The 24,382-nt window shown below is 36.1% G+C and overlaps 1 protein-coding gene across 5 annotated transcripts in view; it reads right to left on the bottom strand.

Moving 5' to 3' along the window:
- The window catches only part of LOC149575327 (scramblase-like protein), a 122,337-nt gene that overhangs the window by 2,071 nt on the left and 95,884 nt on the right, over positions 1 to 24,382 (bottom strand). For all 5 annotated transcript variants that reach the window (XM_089815102.1, XM_089815103.1, XM_089815099.1 and 2 more), the window contains exons 9-11: positions 14,346 to 14,466; positions 12,273 to 12,350; positions 12,049 to 12,152 (exon numbers count right to left, since the gene is read on the bottom strand). In XM_089815102.1, coding sequence (XP_089671228.1) covers positions 12,049 to 12,152; positions 12,273 to 12,350; positions 14,346 to 14,466 — 303 coding nt within the window. The remainder of the gene's footprint in view (positions 1 to 12,048; positions 12,153 to 12,272; positions 12,351 to 14,345; positions 14,467 to 24,382) is intronic.

The raw sequence follows: 24,382 nt of genomic DNA, 5'->3' as shown, positions 1-24,382 counted from the left end.
CACACTGTTTAAATATTTCCTAAAGTTCCCAAAATAATTTTAACCCAAGTTTTTATCTTTATTTTTTCCACAAGTTTATATTTCTATTTGAAAAAATCCAAGAAATACCGCACCATCAAATCTCCTCAAGATCGACGGTGGTTGCTTTGTCGCCATGGTAAGTTGCATGAACTTTACCCTTGGCGACATAGAGACCAAGAGGAAATACCGCGAGCCCACATTGTATATAATGAAATAATCATAAAGGTTCTACTGTCCGATGCTAGGATCATGAACGATGGTCGCTATGTCACCAACGGGAGTTGCTTGACTTTTACCCTTGGCGACATAGCAAGAGCATGACATGTGTCCAAAGGCACAAGTGGGTCCGATGTAAGTTGCTAGCAATGAAAGAAGAGGCTTATGTGGAAGGTTTCAATTGGATTGACTGCCAACTTGGAGGGTTGAAACCGAGTCATTAAAGGTTTTATTCCTTAATAGTCGGATTTTTCAAAAATCGACGACTTGTTTTCAAAATTGAAAGGTGGTGCCACTTTGTTTCTCTGCGATCCATTTATGAGAATTAATGCTTCCCGATGCAAAGTAAAACCAGGGATATAGTGCAGAACTCAAAGATTTTCTTCGTGCAAACGCATTTCTGATTTTCTAAGAGCTCTAACCTGTTGAAGAGCTATTTCCCGCCCGGTTGAATTGTGAAGAACTTTTTGTATCAGCGATTCACTGCAAAATTCAAAGAAGAAACAGAAGAGCCAAGTACCTCAATCCAAATATAGTTCAAAGAATTCTGGTTTTTTTGCACTATTATCAAATATGCCTCCAAAGAAGGGTTTTTAGGGGAAAGTAGAATATGCCAGTAGGAATATACATGATGATTTCCTAGAACAATTAACTAAATTGATGAGTCGGCCCAAATGAAAAAATTAATTCCTGTGAACCCTAGACTCCAAATTGCAGATGGTTTGTATGATAAGGGAAATTGGACTAGAGATGCCATAACATCTAAAAAAGGGCTCCAATTGTTTAAGAAATGGTTCTCAAAGAGGAAATTGTTTGCCCCACATGGAAATATTTGGAATTTTGATTTGGGTAAGTTAGTAGTCCCTAGGGTTTTCATGGATTCAGACCTTCTCACAGCTATAGCCCTAAATTACGACCCAGTAGCCAGGATGGTGAGGAGAGTAGATGGGAAGTGTCTGATAAAAATCACTCCAAGAGAGATTTGAGAGGTTTTTGGGTTGGAGCCAATCACAAATTACCATGAGATCATTGACTTTCAGGGATTGGAAAAAGAATACTTGTCTCAAAAGGATCAAGTCAGACAAGGTGCATTGAGAGAGCATTTGGCTACAATTGGAAACTTGACCTTTGTTACAGCATCAACTAAGGAGCCTTTTAAGAAGCAGTTTTTCAATACTAGGGCCATTGATATTTACATGACTTTATGTAGGGTTTTTGGTGAAGATGAACAAGGTTTCATGCCAATAAAGTTCATGTATATGATGACATAGATCTCTTCTTTTGGTGTGGATATCATTTTTGATTTTGCATCTTATTTAGCAAACGAAATTCACATATGTCTAATTGGAATTCCAAAGAGAAAAGTTGAGAAGACATTTGGCCATTATTCATTGTTGATGCATATGTTCTTGCTTAAAGGGGTTACTTTGAAAAAGGGATGGTTTTAAACAGAGAATATGAGGGAGAAGCTCTGCCAATCCAGTTATGGACCACAGGTATGACCTGGGATGCAGAAGAGGCTAGCTTTATGAGATTTGATAGATACTTTGCATCCAGGCTGAAGAGCCTCATATTAAGGGACAATCCCAAAATTCCTAAGGCACTACTAGATTTTATTTGGCTTATGGACAACCCTACTAGTTTGAAGGTGTCTCACAATTGGGCAAACATCATACCATACCCTATGTCTACAGTTTTTAGAGTGTATGGATTCCAAGGGACTCCCCATGTACTTCCTTACCAAGTACCTCTGAAGGTGGGAATAGCTAAAATGCTATGGCAGATAGGTAGATTGGAGGAAGCACAATTGACTGGTCAGTTTAGGGGCTCAATTTTCCCAAGTTGCACTGTTGCTCAATAGTTCGTAATCACCAAGGGTGGTTGGTTATTTTTGTACAAATTCTTAAACCCCTACAAAATGGCTGTCTCCCATGACCGTTTCAATGATAGTGAGGGATTTTTTGATATTTTCAGACGAAGGGCTAAGACTGGTGCCAAGGATCATCAACCCTACTTCCCTGAAGACATAATAAGAAATGAATTCTCTCCTCAAGAGCAAGAGATCAAGAAGGAGAAGTGGAGAGATTACTCCTGGGTTCTAGAATTTATTAATTGTTTTGATAAGGATTATAAGCCCCTAAAGGATACCAAGACAGAGGTAGATAAATTATTTAAATTGATGATCACTTTTCTAGAGATCATGGAGACTATGAATGAGAAGAAATTATTCTTTATTAATTCTTTTCCAGATAAGGCCCGAGAGGTCATGAGAAAATTGTCTCTCATCCCTGCAGTGGGATCAAGGCAGCTGGTTATTCAAAGGAGACCGGGCTACAATATTATTCAAAATAAAAGGTCTGCAGTTGACAAAGGAAAACAAATAATTGAATCTACCAGTGCTGTTTTGGAGGAGAGGTTTGATGAGCCAATGCCTAAGAGGCAGAACATAGAAGAAAAAACAGGTGCTTCAAACAGAGGATTACTCACCTACCCAGTCCCCATTGCATTTAGGAGATGAGCAATTCACTAAGGAGCAGATGGAACAATTGGGATCCCAAGGGGGAGTTTTTATCACTGTTTCAGAGTTAGAAGAGGGGAATTCTCAAGAGCCTCCCATGCCTAGCATAGAATTAACCATTGCCGATTACAAAGGAAGGGAATTGGACCCTGTGGTAGAGCAAGCTAGTCAAGAGTTTCTTTCTAATGATAGCTTTGTCAAATCTAGAGCTTTCTACCAGTTTGCATTGAGGACAAATATTCAATTGTTTGAAGAAAAGTGTAATAAGATGAAAGCAGAGCATCTTGAGATGGAAGAGGCAACTCTATAGAACCAAATAAAAGAGGAAATGATCAAGAATTTAAGAGCTTGATCCCTGAAGAGGGGAGGAAAATGATAAAATCATCTGGGGTCTTGCTTTTGCCAAATTGGGACATTGTTGATGCAATGGTTTTCAATTCTATCACCAAGAAATTAAATGCAAATGAAAAGGTGGAAAAAGAGCTGAAAGGTGCCAAGTTTAGTGAAGATCATGCTGCACTAGTGATCTGGTCAATGAGGAAAGAATCCAAAGCTAGCTCCTCTCAGCCAAATGATACTAATTTGATAGGAAATTTAATTGTAAAAAGGGTGGAGGATACTCCAAGTGAAGAGGCTGCAGAGCTAAATGTTGGAACAACCAACCTCACCCTAGCCACAACCTTGAGGGAAAAAAGGGAAAGATTAGAATTACAGGAAAAATATGAGAAGGTTCTAGCAGCCTATAATAAAGAAGTACAAAAAAGAATAGAGCTTGAGAATAAAGTGATGGGGCACCAAGGACATTCTAGTAGGCCCAGAATTACTTATCCTCGTCCACTAGTAGAGCCTTTTAAATCCACTCTAATTGAAATTCCAGACACACCACAGAGACCTCAATATTATGCTCCAGAGGATTCTAAAGAAGAAAAGAGCAAACTGTGGGCACTACATGTAGAATTAGATATTCAGTATGAGGATAGATCGAGGAAAGCAATTATGTATTTGGTTGATAAAATTGGTTGGCCAACATTCTATGATCAATTAGCAAAAATAATAAACATATGGGAGGAGCTGAGAGGAAGTGATGATGCCTTAAAGCCAATTGTTTATAAATGGAACAAAGGGACAAAGATGTTACTCTGATGTACTTTTCAATCATCAGTTTATCCTGTGAGCATATAGAAAAGACTTATGATTTGACCAATGATATCTCTGATTTTGATAATAAGAGAATTGCATTGCAAAGGAGAATGAAAAATTATATTGACAAATATAAGAGTAGAAAATTTTAACTCTGCCCACATGCCTTAGATAAAAAGGATAAGTTGAAGGATAAAGAGGAATGGGCATAGGAATTGGATGATCTATTATGTCTAAAGGTTGAATAGAGTCATAAATGAGAAGGGAAATACATGGGCAAATACAACTGAAGAAGTTGTAAAAGTGTAATTATTTTATGATTTTTTAAGAGAAGATTTTATTGAAATAGACAAATTGGGAGATTATGTGATGAAGAAACAGCATGATATTCTGAATTTTAATTGGCTAGATGACACACTTTTTGACAAGTGGATGGCAGATTTTGTTCATGCAAAACAGTTGGAACTTGGTAAAATAGGATGATTTGCAAATAATTGACACATCGGTGAAAGCAAAAAAGGATAGAGGTAAGCAACCAATTGCAGTAACAAGCACAGAGGTCCAAACTAATGAGTTGGCAGAAGGAGAATCAGATGTAACTGTTTCTTTGTCAGTGCATGATGACGTGGATGGAGAGCCTCAAGTTGAAGTAAGTCTACAAACATCAGAACCAGGTCCATCGTAAGCAAGTCCATTGGTAACATTTTTCGAGGAACAACAACAACATTAAAGCCAATCATGAAACTCCTCAGCAACAAAAAGTGCAACAACAGTGGTCCCACAAGAGAATATTCATGATCAAAAACATTTTGTTGCACCAATTTTTGTCTTTTGTGACAATAACTTTGTGAATATCTTTCTGTCTTAAGGACAGCTGTTAGTATTCTCTATGCTTAAAGCTTGTTGCATCTCACACTATATAAGCGAGATTCCAAGGCTAGAGAAAGGGTCCGAACTATTGTATAACTTTTAGTTTTGCTAGTTTCCTTTGTTCCAGTCCTTGATGCAAATTTTATGGTGTATTTTCCCTACAAATTTGAAGATACATTAGCTTTGAAGGATTAGATTGTTTGGTATTGAGTTGTTCTGAATACTATTTCAATGTTGCATAATTTTCAAAGAGAATTAATATAAAGATGAATCACCACTATATCCTTTTTCTCTGACTCTTGTCTCCATTTTATTGACTGGTTATTTTGAGGTTGTATGGGTAAAGCCTTTTTCAATTGAATGCAACTAGGATAGGTTGTATATCAGCTCACTATTGCTTTTAATTCAATGGATTAAGTAAATGCTTCAGTGTATATGTAAGATCTCCAAGCAATAAGAAGGATTTATGTAAGAATGAGTCTTAGGGAGAATTGTTGATGATATTGATTGTAATGCAGTCAATTAGGTCAAGAAATTGGATGGACTCTGAATCCCAATGGATGAGGCACTGATCAATTAGTTCAATTTGCTAAATGAAGAAATCATGGACATGCATCAAGCACAATCTTAAAATCAATATCAATTTTACTTTAAATGTATGAAGAGTATCATAGCTGGTCAATACTTGTTTACATTTAATCTATGAGTTTTAGTTAGTTGTTTCCTAGAATTACTTGTAAATATTAAAAGAATTATGACCAATCTGTTGTAGGGGATGAATATTGCAATAAAATGTCATTGAATGAATGAAATGTGAAGGTAGTATCGAGTCTTGAACCTTTTTATCCCTCGGGTGCACCCGCCTTGGTTTTGCAAACCCAAAAGAGTAGAAAATCTTTTATGAGTTTGTTGAAGTTGGGTCCAGATCTGAAAACCATCTAGCTGTTTATGGGAAGTAGCTAATCCTTAGGTTATTTTGATCTTCACCATCTTGGTATTAGGTATTCTTATTACTTGGTAGTGTAAAAACACCAACAGGGACGATGCCCCTCATCCCCGCCTTGTACCACAACCCTTGGACCCCACAAGGGACGCCACTCCTCAACCTCTATAAGGGCCACTACTCCTTGATCCCACTAGGGGCACTACCCCCAAACCCCCACAAAGGGTGCTGCCCCTTGATCTCACTCGGGGTGTTGCCCCCAAACCCCTATTTTATTTTTGTAGTACAATACAACTTTGACTTTGCGCAATACGAATCATTATCTACACTCTTTTTATTAGTCTTCGTAGATATTACTTGATGTATACATGTCGTCTACAAGACAACTTTTTCTTTCGAGGGGATGATGTAGTTGACATAAAATGCCTATGTTGTGTTTGATACTATTGGTTATCTATTAGCGTATTAATTGTCATCAACGTGTTAATTTGCAATTTAACTTATGTGATCAATGTATGTTTATGTTTTGATCAGATTAGCTTATATTTGATGATGTTGTCGTGTCTTTAACCTTTACTCAATAATGGGTGCATGAAACAAGTTTTAAATTCTTCAAAATCTCTAAATTTCAAGGGATTTTCACTTTGCTGAATCATTGATGAGTCATTGCTGAATCACGAATCAAGTCAGCCTTGCCGAGTACGAGTCGAGTCTGAGTCTGGGAACTATGATTCAAACTACAACTGAGGTTGGCCTATAATCAGAGGTTCCTGTAGGTCAGCAAAAAGGTTAGGGGACCCAACCAGGGGATGCGGAGCCTAGCAAGGGGCTCTATGAACCATTCCAAACATTTCAAGGCAGAATCCTATTTTTCAGGAGAACAGGAGATGGCCAGTGATACATTTTGAGACATGTCAGATGGTGTGAGATGATTTCTTAAATTTTAGGAGGGTGTCCTATTTTTTAGGAGCGGACTGGTAGTGGCCCTGCTATATTTAGACAGCATCCTTGGACAGGTGACAATATTAAGTTTCTAATTTGGAGTTCAAGAGGTGGATCTAGGAATAAATTGAAATATTAAAGTTATTACTTTGATCATTAATGTTTTAGTTTGAATAAAATAAAGTGTTTTTAATAAAGATCAAAATTGTTTGAAGGGTGGGAAGCTTTTTAATAATGAATAGGGCCTTTGAAGAGGTTGGACCCATTGGGGGAAATACCTTTTAATAAACTTTATAAAAATAAAGTGAAACCTTAAAGGGATTGATTAAGGTTGGAGGTGAATAAAATGACACAAGGAGGCAGCATTTGATTCATTTGGTGCTCTTTTTATTACAGCAGCGAATTGGGTTTTGAGCTCTGCACAAGAGTTTAAGTAACAGATCAGGCATCCTGAGAACGAAAACTCTCAGAGGATTGAGTACTTGCATGTGTGTGAGATCATCTAAGGGTATTCTCATAGGTTCTTATCAATAGGGCTAAAGAAGATCCATTTGCAGCCATTGGTGAAGAGAAATCAGAGTTTAGCAGGGAAAGATCAAGTGTAATTTGCAGATCCAGCCATTGTGGGCATTTCTATTGACTTGGCAACTCATTACCAGCCCAGCTGCACACCCCAGGAAGAATTTAGAGCAAACCCTAACCTGGACGCAGGGTTTAGAGGCATTACCAGGTGCAGAGCATAAGTGTTTAGGGTCTGCTGTTGCAGATCAGAAATTAGACAAGTGGTCTCTGTGAAAAAAGAGGATTATTCATCCAACTTGGGGCTGTCTCAGAAAGCAATCGGACCTGTATCTGAATGTATGGGTATGTAATTGATCATTAGGTGGAAATAGAAATTTAAAACATTGTCCTTTCTGTACTTTCATTTCCAGTTCTTCTTTTGTACTTCATTTCATATTGCAAATATCACCAAAAAATAAAAATAAAACACAATCACAAAAAACAACAGAAAAAACAAAACAAATCCAAAAAATCAGAATCCCATAAGCAAATCAGAAAATTTCATAATCGGATCAGGGAGGGATATCTCAGTGGGTATCAAAGCACAGATCTTCCTACCATCTTGTGAACACAATATACACCCTTAATGAGTGAACAGAACTATCAGACCTACACCAAGAAAGGGCATCACACATGATGGCAGCCACCATCAATTTTCAAGGTGAGGCAGTTTCTGGCATTTTGTTCTTCGCAAGTCAGATTGTAGTTGCAGGGAAAGGGGTACAAATATCGTGGCTGAGAAGTAAAAGGAGAAGGTAAGGTCAATCAGTCCTAGCATTAGATTTGAGATGAAATTTGACATTATGATGGATATGAATCTCAGTTGTTGGGATAAATGGTTAAGCAGAATCAGTCATAGGAGGAATACTCTCAGTACACTACTTATATAGGTGAGACTAGCCAGCCACGAGATGAACGCATTACAGCTTCCAGTTCAGTTCCGAGACCTCTACAACATGTTTTCAACCAGCAAGAGAAGTCACCTTTCTGACAAGGCTGAGGGCCTGCACTATAGATCTCAGCTACATAAGAGATGAGACACCATTATATGGAGTATATTACCTTACCACCAGAGGTCGAGGAGTTAATGACCCTAGTTCAATCCAATGGATAGAAGAGACTTAGGGCAAGTTCAATGGGCAGAGCAAATCACAGGGCTTCATGTGGTAATAAGGATTTCCAATAGGTTGTGGGCTTGTTGACCTCAGCCCGTGCATGGGTGCAAAAAAACTTGACATTTACCTTTCTTTGAGGCCTGTGACAGAGGAAGAGGCAATAAAGTTCGCTAAACAACACCTGGATGGCGTAGCCTAGAAGCAATATGCCAATCAGCACAGGGTTGAGCGCTCATTTGAGGTGGGTGATATGACATACCTTATGCTGCAGCCATACTGGCAGTGCACTCTCAGGAAGAGAAGAGCTGAGAAACTCAAGCCACATTATTATGGACCATTCAAGGTCATCGGGCTTATGGATGAGTTGGCTGATGAGTTGGAGTTACCAGCTCACGGTCAGGCACATAATGTCTTCAATGTGTCTCGCTAATGTGATCCATTCTACAGTGCTATCACCCCTTAATGAGGAAGGGGAAATAATTCTAGTCCCTGCGGCTATTATTGATAACCGAGAGAGGATTGAGGAGGGTTATCAAGAGTGTCTGTTGAAGTGGAAAGTAGAGGATGGGACATGGGAGAGAGCAGATTTTGCAGCACCTGGAGTTGAGATTGTTTGAGGGCAAGCAATCTCGGGGAGGGTGGACTGTAACGTCCCCTCCTTAGGTAGTTTAGACTGTAGCAGAGGTTGGCCTATAATCAGGAGTTCCCGTAGGTCAGCAGAGAGGATAGGGGATCCAGCCAAGGGTTGTGGAGCCTAGCAGGAGGCTTTACGAGCCATTCCGGACATTCTGAGGTAGTGTCCTACTTTTAATGTTTGGAAGTGAATAAAATAACACAAGGAGGCAGCATTTGATTCATTCAACACTCATTTTTTTACAGTTGCAAAGTGAGTTTTGAGCTCTAAGCAATAGTATCAACGGCAGATCAGGCCTTTCAAGAACAAAAACTCTCAGGAGATTGAGCAACTGCAAGTGTGAGATCATCGGTATTCTCACAGGTGAAGAGAAATCAGAGTTTAGCAGGGAAGAATCAAGAGTAATTCACAGATCTAGCCATTGTGGGAATTTTTATCAACTTGGCACCTCATTACCAGCACAGCTGCATCCTCTAGGAAGAACTTACAGAAAACCCTAACCTCGACGTAGGGTTTAGACGCATTACCAGGTGCAGCTCAGAAGTGTTTAGGATCTACTGTTGCAGATCAGAAATTAGAAGAGTGGTTTCTGCGAAAAAAAGGGGATTAATCATGCAACTTGGGACTGTCTCAGAAAACAATCAGACCTGTATCTGAATTATGGGTATGTAATTGATCATTTGGTGCAAATAGAAATTTAAAACATTGTCCATTCTGTACTTCCATTTCCAGTTGTTTGTACTTCATTTCATATTGCAAATATCAGCCAAAAACCAAAAGAAAAATTTAAATAACCACTAACACAAAAATCAATTAAAACAAAACTCCAAAAAATCAGAAAATTCCATCAGCGGATCAGGGTGGGACATCTCAGTTTAGGACACAAACACGTCACAAGTGCAAAATTACTCACATTTAATGCCTATCTATTGGAGACAGGTACTTGGTTCCACAATTGCGAAGGATTTCCAGCAAGTGGATATATTACCAGTTGTACATAAACGAGTAGCAGCAACCTGGAATTATATTAAATTGTAGAAGGTATCTGCCACACCCTGAAAGCAGAAATTGCTGAATATTCTCACATATAAATACCCAACAAGAGGGTTTGTCCTATCTCATTGGTTGTTTTCTTAAATGGTATAGATCCTAGTGCACTTAGGTTGCATTGTAGAGTTATTGAAAGTTCCCCTGCTATGAAATATGCCAGTACATTTCCATTTTGAATTTATGCCTGTATGTAGCTACAAGCTTACTTGAGATTAAAAGGATAGAACCCTTGTATCAGCCACAGGCCTTGGCTGTTTACCGTATGGCATAAATGAATTAATGCACACAAACAATAGACAAGAACAGTAACAACAAAAGTACTCCTTTTATTATTTGCATATGCCAAAGAGATTACATAATGCTTCCATGATGATTACAATGACCCAAAAGGGTGTATATGTACTTTCCGAATAACCTTCCCGAAGGGGTCTGTTAGCTACATGACAATTACCGAAGGGCCCATCGGCTTCATAACAAGAACCTTCCCGAATGCCCCCGTCGGCTGATATACAATTTTACCGACGACATTGGCACTTTTATATCATTTGTAGATGATAAATATCTCCTTAAATTATGTATTTTACTTTATTCAGTTTGCAGCAGTCTGCCTCCAAGTATTTCAAAACCTTTTTCCTGCTCTGAGAGTCTTGATCTAAAAATAACCTTTGGGCAAGAAAACACTGCTAAACACCTACATTTGAATAAAGTAGGTATGTTATAAAAATGGTTAATTTACACCATTCAACTCACTACATAAACCTTTTCAGAATCAAGTGTGGTTAAAAATTGTGCCAATATATCGTGCCCCTGCAGCTAAAATGATATAATCACAAAATATATTGTGGCCGATATATGCAAAAAAATTGCATGCTTTATTTGGCAGAAAGTTGCAAAAAAATGCAAAAAAAGGTCAAAACCATGGTCAAACAATTGCACAAATGAGTTAACACATTATTTTATGCATTTCATTGGATGAAGCTTGTTTTTGCCGGACACATGAGCTAGGGCACGAACATGGAAGCACGACCAACAGCATATCTTCATGATCCAGATTTGTGGTTGAGAACAAGACCAAAGTGATCCAGATTCAACATTTAATGACCGTTCTACTTCTCAATTATATGAATCTTTATGTTCGTGAGCCAGATGGAAAAGGAATGTAATTAGAATAATTAGGATTCTGTACCTGAAATGATATTAGTTTTTTCATAAGGCATATAAGAATTAATATAACATAATAGTATTTGTATGTAGACTTTCACTTTATACAATATTAATTTAATAACAATTAATATTAGTAGTACCTAACTATATAGAGCCCACCCACAGTCTAGCGTTGAACTGGGGTGACCTCCATATAGGAGGTTTTAAGTTCCACTCTCACCTACTAATATATGTGGCCTGGCCCACTTTGCCTTAAAAGAAACAAAAAGCACCTAAATATGAAACAATGAAAATAATTGTTGTAATAATATCTTTTAAAGTATTATAATTATTATATATATTTTAAAAGAATTATAGCTAATAAATTATCATCACTAATATGTACATGAATGCTAATCGTATCCAATGTTGATTTATATATGATAGAACTAATATGTTCTACAAATTTGGTGTTCTTATGATTATTTATAAAAATTATACATTTTGAAATGTTCAATAAAAGTGTTGATTTTTCACCGAGTTTTTGGAGAGTCCGAGTTTTCCGAATAAATTTGGGCTGGCCGTGATATTGCTGAGTCCAGTTTTCCAACTATGGAATCACGTCTGTGAAGTAAACAAGTATTCCCATGACTTTCTGCTTTGGTTAAGATTAGGCAAGGTTAAAAAAGTGAGGAGCTGACTTACAATGAATTGGAGTATAGGGAAACTTTCTATACATTAACAGATAGCCTTTCTTAAATACAAATAAATGATGAAATAATCTAAAATTATGATTCTCTGTAAAACTAGAATCAACGTATTACTTTGTTCCCTCACATTAGTAACTCACTATTTCCAAATGGCTTTCCATAAATTATGGTATTTTCAAGCTTACCAACTATGTCTAGAGAAGTAGTCATTGTCCAGTGACACAGCAAGCGAAACTGTTATCGCTCTTTCTAACAGACTCAATGGACGATACACATCCAACTCGTGTATCTGATGCACTAGAAATTATCAGATATCAGCAAGATACACTTTAGATAATCAAAAGCCCAAGGAACAACCAGGAACAAAGCCCAAAAACTAAATAAACAAGAATCATAGGCAAAGGCACACCTGTGCGGCTAGGCCAGTTTTGGCACTTGACTCAGTATTTCCAAACCTTATTGCATATTGACCTGCATCTGTAAACATCTGTAAAAAAGGGACAAAATTCAAAAAGATTAGTGTGAAAAATAAGATATATTCTTCAAAACCATTTTCTTCCTACAGTTGAAGAATTTAAGAAGACACTTATGGGTATTTTCTTACAGGCAGATGCATATGTGGATACATGGAAGTACTTAGTTAAATAGAAAGTATTGTTTCAAAGAAAGTAATTTTCCATTTTTTAATTTCCCTGTATAAGGCTAAGCTGTGAATAGAATATAATCAAGCTTAATGCTATGCATGCACACACACAAAGGCACATAATCTCATACTCCAAGGACCCATAGATTTCCAAGCAACAGATAATGCAGGATTAAATTTCCAATTGCATTAGATTATTCAAGGATGTGGCAACAATAAGAGAAATACTTCCAAAAGGCCCACCACTTATGATCAATTATACTTTAGGTTGCCGTTGTTAGCAAAACTCATTTTTGGAAAACACTTTCAGAAGCATGGGCCTTAAGTTTTTAACATTTTGTTAATAATTAGCTTACTTCCTATCTATTTCTAAACTAATCCAACCTGCTTCCACTACTTATCCTAAAATGCTCCCATATTGTAATGTCCCTTGTCAAATAAAACATCAGATCTGAAACTCCTTTTAGCTTCTTTGATAAACCTAGTTAAACAAGCAAACTGGCTTCTATATATGAACACTGAAAAACCTAAAATTTGCGACAAACTTCATAGAACTGATATATCATGAAATATTGCTGATTTGTATCATGGAAATACATCATATTTGTATTCATAATATGTTATAAACAGCAAGATACATCTGCTGCAAATCATCCAAAAACTGTGAGCAAGTATGAAGCCTGAAAATTGAAATGTACTGCAAGCTCACAAAACTTTCAAGAAAACTTCCACAACTAATAACAAGGGTTTTCTATGATATAATGACTGAATCTACATTGGAATAACATCTAGCTACAACCACAATCTGAGATAAATATCTGTAACAAATGAATACTCAAACCCCAGAGAAGTTACTACAAACAAACTGCAAAACTGAAGAAATCTCAAACTGTTCACACAAAAACCATGTATAAATGATTAACAATCAACCTATGTGCCCCACTCCAAAAGTAACTCTTTACAAAATAGAATCTAATTCCCAAGAGCCCAGCCATGAGACACTTATCACACACATACATGATACACAGATATTATTAGCCAGCACATAAACCACTTAGTGACCCAGCGAAATTGGTGGCTCTTATAAATGTAATAACACTCATAATATGTGGCAGAAAGTACCAATTATGGAATCTTCATGATTTCATCTTAGTGGAACAATTATTTAGAAATTAGAATAATATAAATCTTAAAGAATTAGTCCATACCTAGGACTTGCAAGGCCTTAGTCCCAAGAAGAAAAAGAAACTTCTCCTCACAATTTGAAACAGGTTATACTTGACAGGCTAATCTATTTGAAGTTACAGAAAAAGGTGCAAATTAAGATACTAGCAATATCAATGTAGAATATAATTAAGATAAAAGAGTGAAAATATAAAAATACTCTTTTTAACATTTGTTATTTTTCGATGGAGAAACCAGAACCTCAGGTTTGCATTATGATGCCCAAATAGGCAGTTATCCACTAACTCCATTGACCAATAGTGGCCGACAAAATGCACTATGAAGGACAACAACAGAAGAAGACTTAGACAACAGATGAAAGACTTGAAAAAAAATAATGGACCGCTCAAAATAGATGTTTAGAGGACAGTATAAGACAATGGTACTAGAATACAGTAGTAGAGGATTTAATCTGAAAATCAATGGCCATAAGGCCAGCTTCTGAACTAAATCCAGCATTGACAAGCATTAAATATGACTCTTTATTGACCAATTAATCATCCACCATTTAGAAAAGCATACTCCTGTTCCACCAATTTACAGCTAGATGTAAAACATAAGTACAAAGTTAGTGTTTGCTGAAAGGTTATTGTACCAAATATCTTAGAAACAGACCTCAAAACCAAAACCTCTCCAGTCTCGATCAATCTCAGCAAGTGTGTTACCGTCCTCATCTTTAAGAGTAAAAGTCCAATCCCAAAATCCAGCATTTTCAACGACAGCAAATTGTTTTTTCCTGGACAAATTGAAAAACATCAAATAAATTCCACATGAAGTCACAAACAAAAACAAAGGCACGAGTGCTACACAGAAACATAGAGGATTCAATCTAAAACAAGTTCACAGTTCCATGCTGTCAATCTTTTAACTGCGCTGCATACTCACCAAGAGGTGGAATATAGGATCACCATTTTGAAATAGACTATGGCACTAAAAGAATAAGGACACAGCAGACTTATATTCAGATATAACCCCCACAAAATGTAGATATGGAACAGGAAAGTGGTCCATGTCCCACAAACCAAATTTTATGGAAACATTTTGCACTGTTATCAGCAAGATAGGTAAACTCTTCCAAGGTCTCTGTGTATACATGATAAGATTGGTCTATTGAGAATTTAAGATCCAATTAACAGAACAGGTAAATTGCCAAACAAGAAAATACAACAATGGTGTACCAATAAGTAAAAAGGAGATCTGAATTATTTAGTAATATGCAGAAAACAATATAAACATGGATACCTTTACCACAAACTTTCTTTACATTTGACCCTTAACAATATTCTCCAAAAAAAATTAAAAAAATTATTCTATGAAACTTCTGCCAAAAAACACTAAGCAAAATAGAAGTACAAGGAACTTTTACCAAAAAGGCTTTAGGCGTTTTAAGTCATTCAGACTTCATAGCTTAGAAATTTGCCCAACGTCCTCTGACTTACAGGAAAAAAAACACTAAATTGTGATATTTTTATGCAGCAATTCAAAATAAAGAAAACAAGGGCCAAAAAGAAAAAAAAGTGCTTATCTTCTCTTAATCATCAAAAGAGTTGAAGGTGATCAATATAGCACAGGAAAATAACCATCAAAGGAATAGATATGTTATGCACTTTGTCTTCATGACATGTGAACAGAGTATCAATTAACTGGCTCAAGAAGGCCTGGTTCCAAATAAACAGATCACAATAGTCAAGCAGATAGATGTATACAAGCAAAATGTCTCATTAAAGAAAGCAATCAGATCGCAAAGTGGGTCTGTTGGGTAATTGTCGAGTCGATGCATTAGATAATTAAAGTCAAAAGGCTACATTTGGAAAGATATAAAATCATTAGCTTGTGACTTTGTATCAAGTCCTACATTCTGAAAAACATTAAAACATTTGCCTTCTATTGAAACAGTATATCAGCCTTCTACACTTCACAGCCATAAAAACATAAACATTCAAAAGATTATTTAATTTGAACATGAACCACCCCAAAATTCAATGCAAAAAACGTAAATTTCACACACATATTGCCAATTGTATGTAAATTTTTACTTTACATAGCTATTGGTGTCAACCACGTCCCAGGAGAATCAACCTGCAAACATACCTAGAGGTCCTAAACACACGAGAAGAAAAGCAATAATTGACCAGAATGTGCAGATAGCTGTTTGAGATGCAAAAATAGCATACTTAGCCTTGCTTATAAAGACAACGAGGGAGATCCGGTAGATAACCGGCAACTAACCAACTAGAAATTAAATACATTAATGCCTCACTAAACTTAAGCACGAGTAAATAGTAAAAACTCATTTACTCCAACAACCATTAAATGAAACTTAGAAGGTGAAAGTATTATGCAATATGAAAGCAAGATGCACTATGGGTCCTGGCTACACAACCATTTTAGGTGCCCCTATACAGTGCAAATGCAAAGAAGTCTCTCTCAAGTGGAGAAAAGGACAAAATCATATGAGAGAAAACTCCTTTCCAAAAGAAAGGAAACAAACAAGATGATGCATGGAGGACTCAATCATGCCCCCAATGACTACATACATCATGTATATACAATCAATGATCCCCTTGTAGGAAGGAAAAAGAGAGTTGTTCCTCCCATAATGAAGAAGCTCAAATGTTAATGATGTCTAAAAACAAAAGATGATCCAATGCCTACAAGCAACACATCTCCCCTTAGAAAGAAACAAGTCCACCAAATGATGAAGAAGCCACTCCATGTCTAGCTGAAAAAAAGAAGGAAATTTTCAAGCAGGATTCTCTGAAAATTGATTAGGAATCTCCATGCACAAACAATTGACCACATAATCATGATCAAACTCAATCAAGAGATGTGATAAATCAAGTGAATGATGAAACTCATCAATGTCAATCTCCATAGATAGCGTACCAACAACTATGCTAAAACTCTCATCAAAGAGGAAAGAAATCCCCTCTAGTATGTCTCCAAAATCTGCAAGATGAGACTCCACAAACAAGTTTGAAATACCCACCAAATACTCAGCCCACATAGCAAGATATAGAACACTATGGTCAACCTACTAAAGAGTAGAACCCATAATTGAAGAAGCAAGTAATAAATGAGGAAGCTCAACACTAGACTCAAGAATACCAAGGTTCAAATGACCAAACTTCTCCTCACAAACATGATTCACCCTTGATGGAAGGCTGTGCACATCAACCAAAGAAATATTATATGAGGAGCAAAATGAGAAAAAAAAAACACAATCATGATGCATAATCCACCACAACTATAGCAATTTTACCTCTAGTCTCCATATCTCTTATGTATACATGATTAGGAGTGAGCTCAACTATTTTACCATGTGTACCATGAGTAATTTCATAAACTGAAATGAGATTAATGGTCAAGGAGAGTACACAAAGAACATGCTCAATCATCCCTCACCCATATTCATAGATCCTTTCCAACAAACTCTCATATATATATTGTTAGTCATCAAAATGTAAAGTGTACTACAAGGCTCGCAAGGAGAACATATCCAAAGAAGATGCACCTGAATCTAATAGCCATCTCCCATTTTAAGAAATAGTAGAGGCTAAGAGTGTTTTACCTTTCATCCCGTTTACAAATCCTACACTCAATGGCTGTGTAGATGAAGATGTTGTCAATTGAGAAGTTGAAGGAGGCAGTGATGAGGGTAGTGGGGCATGGTGCTTTTGAAGAAGCTATGTAAGTTCATCAATCTTCTTTTTATAGCACCTACGCTCATCATTTTCCTAGTTTCTTGCAATAAATACAAGTTATCTTCTTTTATTATGATTCCTCTTAGAAAGAGGTCTTGGGCTCAGGGGTATGTTATGAATGAGATTCCTTAACTTGCTCTTTAGACTTAGAATCCTTATACTATTTCTTACTCTTGCCACTTAAAATGTTAGGATGTGGATCTCTTGCAAGAAGTGTGTTGTGAGGTTTTCACACCATCGCCCCAAAATTTTTGGGGACCCCCTTTTTCGGACAAGCCTTGGTAATTTTCATGGACTTTTGGAATTTTTTCCAGTTGCCTTGGCAAATTTTTTCGGAGTTGACCAAAAGTTTTTTATTTGAAAATTTTACACCTTGGACACCTTCGGGCCAGGAGGGATTTGATGTGATTTGTTTTTTCACCCGGTGTTAACTTGATTTTCCGGAACATATAATTTTATCCTTAGGCCAAACAAATATCAAAGACAACATTTTCGATAGTTAGAACAATACCCGGCAGGATAAATTTACAATTTTTTTGGACTTAGATGGATTTTGAAAATTGGATGCAATTGTATAATCTTGAGCATTTTCAAAATGAAATTCTTTAGATTTAATTGTTTTGGAAAATCTTAAATTTTTTGGTGAAAAAGAAAATTTTGCGATAATGAAATTAAATTGGAAATATCGATTTTGAATGCTAGAAAAATGATTTATTTTGGTAAAAAATTGAAATTGCATTGCAAAATTGAAAGTGGACTTAATTGCAAAATTTTGCATTAAATTGGTTAAAATTGCCTTGAAGATTTTTAAAATATTAAAAATGATTGGTAAATTAAAATTGAAAATCAATTTTAGCTTGCTAAATCTGATTTTAAATGATATTTTAACTACCAAAACATTATTAAATGAAAATTTTCACATCTCCAAGGCTTTCTTAATTTTATTTTGCAATTTTTGGTCCTAACCAGCAATTAAATGTGCAAATTTCACTATAGGCAAAATAAATTTTGGCTTGGCATTTAAATTTGGACCACCAATAACGGTCTAATTTAATTTTTTTTCTCCTCCAGGGCTAGTCGGCCAGCTTGAGGGAGTAAAAGGATTGAGGAATAAGAGGGCTCCCCCCTCTCCCATTTCCTCATTCCCTCTCAGCTTTCTTCTCTTGGTTGGCGATTTTTAGAGGAGCAGTTTTCTTCATTGTTGGGTGATTTCTCTTGCAAGGAGCAGTTTCTACACTTGGTGATTTTTCTCTTGGAGGACAATTTCAGACTTGGCGATTTCTATTGGAGCAGATTTTTATTGCTTGGCGCCATTCTCCTTCCTTTGATTTAGACGAATTTCTGCCCTAGACGAGTTGAGGAGCAGATCTGAATACTTTCCTTCTGCTTGGCGATTTTAAGAAGTCTGATTTTTCTTGCAAAGGGCTGCGAATTTTTGCACCAGATCTAGGCGATTTTACTTGGAGGAGGAAATACATGATCAAAAGTCTGATTTTTGGCAAAGTTGGACAGTTTTAAAGAGGTCAAAGTTCTGGTTTTGCTAGGGCATCACTATTTGCAAGGACGCTTACATTTTCTAAAGTCTGATCCAAATCCAAAAGGGGCTCGATTATTGGTAAAAAACAAAATTAAGGTAAAATTCTACTCATTTCAGAGGTGAAGATTGGTTCAAAGACGGATTCCACTTATTGTTCTTGCTTGGTTTCATTTCCCTTATGTTCTTCTTGCATTCATCATCCACCACTTCATCATTCCATTAATAAGTCGAAGTTTGGAGAGATAAGTGTAGATTTCATGATAGGACACTTGGCAAAACAGAAATAAGCTAGACCACCCTAGGTTGAAGTTGGGAGATATAAGTGTAGTCCATCCTAAGGTAACAAAGAGGCAGAAATAAGTGGTAGTCCCACCCCCTAAGTTGAACGTTGGAGATTGATAAGTGTAGAGATAGGACTTGTCGAGGTAGAAATAAGTTAGATTCCATCGATAGAAAGAAGGTTGGAGATCGATAAGGGTAGTCCATATCACTTAAAATGAAGGGGCAGAAATAAGTGTTCAGGATGGTAGATGTTAGTGCAAGCAAGAACCCAAAGGAAATGAACACCAAAAAAGACAAGGAAGACATGATTGCTAAGACCACCTTCTTCTCGAAAGTGAGGCGAATAAGTGATATCAATATCGGTATAGTGAACATGATACAGTTAAAGGACAGACTGAAGGAAGGACAATCCCCCATGGCAAAGAAGATCTACAAGAGCGAAATTGTATATGCAGCGGCTTTCCCTCCTACCTTGCCTTGTCCAGAATTGGTAATGCAGTGTGCATCCCGGTTTGATATTGTTACCAGGTCCATTTTTTATGAAGGGAAAAGAGTGTTGGCCAACATTGGCAGACAAGTGGTCGAAGAAGCATTTAATATTCCCCAATACAAAGGCATAACAGTGGTAATGATGGATCAGGCAACCAAGTCATTTCAGGATAATCAAGAGGCACCTAAAGCAAAATTGGTTACATGAAGGCAAAACAGGAGTTACCAGATCATCAAGGCTCACCGTGTCAAATTTCAAATCAAAGTACGGCGATCTCATTGTGCTTCTCAGCTGGATCATGGACGTAGCTCAAGGTGTGCAATTCGAAAACTGGATGTACTTCTTCATTGATGAAATTGAAAATGGAAAGAGAAGGTTTGATTGGGCTAGGATTATAAGCGAGAATTTAGAGTTGCAACTTAGGACCGTGCAAAATCAAAAGCAATTCTATATAGGATCCTACCTCTTTTATTTGATTTAGAGGCAGTGAAAATTGAAAAGTGAATCTCAAGGAAGAGTTAATTTCAAAGAAGAACAAATTTGGAGGAAGTGATTTGAAAATATTTGAGGCTAGAGACCAAAGGGATAATTCAAGTGGACAAGAGGAGAACGTTAATGAGACAGAATTTGGGTCAAGATTGGATGAGTTGGGGAAGGTTGCCATTAAAAAGAAACATTTGAGCACCGTTGCCTCCCTCAATGCTTTTATCGAATACGTGAAAGAGTATGAGAAGGATCATGAGAAAACAATGCAAGCAGCGAGCAATATGATGAATTCAGTTGAGCTCATGATGAAACATACACCTTGCCCTCCCATGAAGGATGTTAATGACAAGCTAGCCAAGTTCATCACTTTGGTTAAAAAGATGAAAGAAAAGAGTAGAATTATATTAGAAGATCATTTGATGTAAGCCCAAGTGGCAAATTCTCCTCCTTCTTGGGTAGAATAGGTGACTGATTCTGATTGGCTGCCATTTTGGTGCCTTCTCATTGGTTGCCACTTTTCCTTTTTTTCATTGGTCCATTGATGAGGTGGCATCTTCTCATTGGCTGATGGGGTGACAACCCTAATTAGGATTTCTAGGATCCAATCTGGATCGTTGGTTTTGCCTCTTAATCTCTACCACTGGTTTTAATTTTGGCCTCTATACAAGGCCATTTGCTCTCATTTGTAAAAGGTTGGAGAAAATTGTTGCTAAGATAATACCAAAACCGCTTCTCTTTATCATTGTTGTGACTTGCATGGTGATTAAGAACATTTGGTGTTATTGCATCGTTTCTACTTCCAATAGTTAAAGTTAGATTTCCTTTGAAGTTGTTAAAGTACATTTTATTTTGAGAAAGTTGCTAAGAGTAAGAATAGATGGATAATTTCATGGTGATATTAGTGGATGTTTGATAGAGATCTATTAACTAGGCCACTAGCATCCTAGCGGCTTGTTGGGAAGCCTTGCATGGTAAACTAGTCTTTTTCCTTTGAATCATTGCATCTATGGAGGTAGAGTTGTTGGTTAGCTTTCATCAGATTCGATCCTCATCCATTTGCTAATCCTTCCATTCATAGGAGTAGGAGTAGAATAGCAAGTAGTTGAGTAGTCGGATTTCATTCTAAGAAAGTTATGAAGGTAAAAGTCATTAGAACATTATCACCCCCCTCCATCATCACCACCATCAACATTATCTGGCACTCGTATATTTTACAAACCCACCATTATCCCAAAACCCAAGCCATCCTTGAATGAATAACGTAAGGCCGCCTACGTGATTACCAACAAATCAAATCAATAACTGAGTCAGTATCCACAGGTGTAAGGAACATTGGAGTTTTTCTCATGTCTTCATATTGAGTGTTTGATATCCCATATCAAGTGTTCAATTGCTATATGTTATGTAGTGGTACAAAACTAACATCAACAAAGTGCTTGTAACCTCGTAGTGTCAATGTGCCCATCTATGCCAACTTTTGTTGTTCCCTTGTGATCTGACCTGCAAAACTGTCAAGAGAAGGCATATGGTGTGCAATACCTAGAGCATCCATAGCAGCATAAAATGCAGAAACAAATACTAAATAATCAAGAACTATCTAAGAGAGAATAGAGAGACTCAATTGTTCATCCTCTTTTGCGACCCTACATTCTTTCAACTACAAGCTATGAGAATTAGCTTCGTAAATAAATCTTGAATATTGACAAAATGCCTTGGATCTAGACTCATTAGTTCATTCTCCAATCTAAATTTCCTCAGCTTATCTAGCATAGCAAAGAGAATCTCTAAGGTAGTCCAAATTTGATTACGATTTTTACAAGAGACAATATGATATCCCAAATCAACAAAAACAGACATAATTATTAATGAGTGTATCATTAGCTTCATCTCTTTGATCAAACTCTTTCATCTTTTGTGCAACACCGGGGGAATCTGGATCTTACCCAAATGTTATTCACTTCAATTGCAATTTCAAAAACAAAGTCTTCATATCTGAGTTCCCTTTATAATAATTGTATGGACTAGAAGCTTAGCTTTAGGCAAATCCATGATGAAATGGGTGAATGCGGCAAACATTCCTCACAATACCAAAAAATAACTACTCTGTTCACAAGCAATAGAGCAAAACATATATGCGATATCAACCAGGTAAACAGAATGGAAAACAACAAAACATCAAATAATAAATATGGCCCAAAAAATATAAATCTCACAATCATCGAAGGAAGCAACCAACGGTACATGGGACCCATAAAAAGCAGCAATCCACCAACCTTGAAATTGATCAAACACAACAGTGATGAAGAATGTGGTTTTTTGGGTGTTGGCACCAAAATCAAAACAAAACAAAAAAACAGGTCTGGGTATTATCACTCAACCACCCTGGACCTCAACAAAACTGTTCAATATTCTTAATGGAAAGATATGTGGGCTGAAGGCTCCATAACCATGTTAGTGTTAACCACCTACTAGAAGCATCAACCTACAAAAAACCTTCACACAAGAGTGTTAATTCCGTAGACCACTGCGAATGTAGTTACACTACCTTTTTGTGGTATATGTTTTCCAAGGACAGCAATATCACTCCTATTTATATTAAGGAAGAGACATGGAGAGTGACACATGTCTATCCATTATTATCTAATTAATATAATAAAAAATGATTTTATATATATATATATATATATATATATATATATATATGTATGTATGTATGTATGTATGTATGTATGTATGTATGTATGTACATATTCACTCTATCCATTATTATCTAATTAATATAATAACAAATGATTATATATATATATATACACTTATTCTCATTGTTTATCCAACTAAAGCTACCAAAAATCAACACTCCCTCTTAACTACGGAAGATAAACATATGACTATATATTACCTCAATGTAATTTTCATATCCCCATTTTAACATAGAATTTTAATAATAATTAGATAATACAATGTTATTAAATAAATAATAATAATAAAGTTATATTTAAACTAATACTAAAATATAAAAAATAGAAAGTAATTATTATTTAATCTATATTATCAATGAAGTAATATTTAGTATGATATTTTAAACAATTAAAAAATAATAAAATTTCAACGAGTAGATAAAGAAATAAGATTAAATATAAGAGACTATTGTAGAGAGTATTAATTTTCTAAATAGAATTTAATAACAAATAATAATAAACACAAATAAGTAACTAAATAAATAATATAAATTAACTAAATCTAATGAAAGTCAAGAGATGCTTAACAAAGAGACATGACTCCTTAAGATTAAGATATAAAAGCGAAGAGAATTTAGTTTAGAGGGAGGGAAAAAAAAGATGAGAAAAGAGGAGTTCAAAAAGGAAAAATGGAAGAAGAAAGTAATATGAAGTGAAATAAGGAAATGACTTCTGAAAAGGTATCAATGATACTAAAAGGATGTGAACCTTCAAAAAAGTCATAATTCTGAATAGTTGCAACTCTTCAAAAATATTGTGATTATGAAGTACTAGGACTTTTCCAAAGAATTTTGGTTATGAAGTGTTGTGACTTTTCAAAAGGATTATAACTATGAAGTGTTGTGACTTTCCAAGGATTTGTATTATGAAAGGTTGTGACTCTTGGAAAAGAAGAAACAAAAAAGCATATTTATCCTTTCCTTATAATTAAAGAAGGAAGAATTTTAGAAAGTAATATAGAGTTGAGATAATTTAGAAGGAATAATTCATTGAAAAGGCAATTAAGGATAGAGGCACATAAACCAAGAAAAGAAGAAGGTAAGAAAAGTATGTTCATGGGTTGTATTTGTTTAATTATATTTATGAATTTATTTATATTAAAGAAGCATACAATGTGGATAATATTGTGTTAGCTCATGGGGTTAACAACATGAAGATTAATGAAACTCAAAGCATGGGGTATGCTAGATATTAGGATCTCCATCTGACCACCATGGCCAAGAATCAATGGATAGTCTCCATGTGCCAAAATATTCTAATGATATCAACATATGCATATGTGATTGGCCTTGGATAGGGGATATCCCATCCAAGAAGAATCTTAAGGGGTGCGCTCCCAAAAAAATGTCAAGGTAGCTATGAGCTAGGAAGCTCGATTTGGAAATATCCTTAAGATTGGGGTTAAATTAGAGGGT

This window comes from Cupressus sempervirens, chromosome 2 (assembly GCF_028749045.1).
Source record: "Cupressus sempervirens isolate cs-2001-9-10 chromosome 2, ASM2874904v1, whole genome shotgun sequence".
Classification (NCBI taxonomy): domain Eukaryota; kingdom Viridiplantae; phylum Streptophyta; class Pinopsida; order Cupressales; family Cupressaceae; genus Cupressus; species Cupressus sempervirens.
Note: the sequence above shows the minus strand (reverse complement) of the source record. Positions and strands in the feature narration are given on the sequence as shown.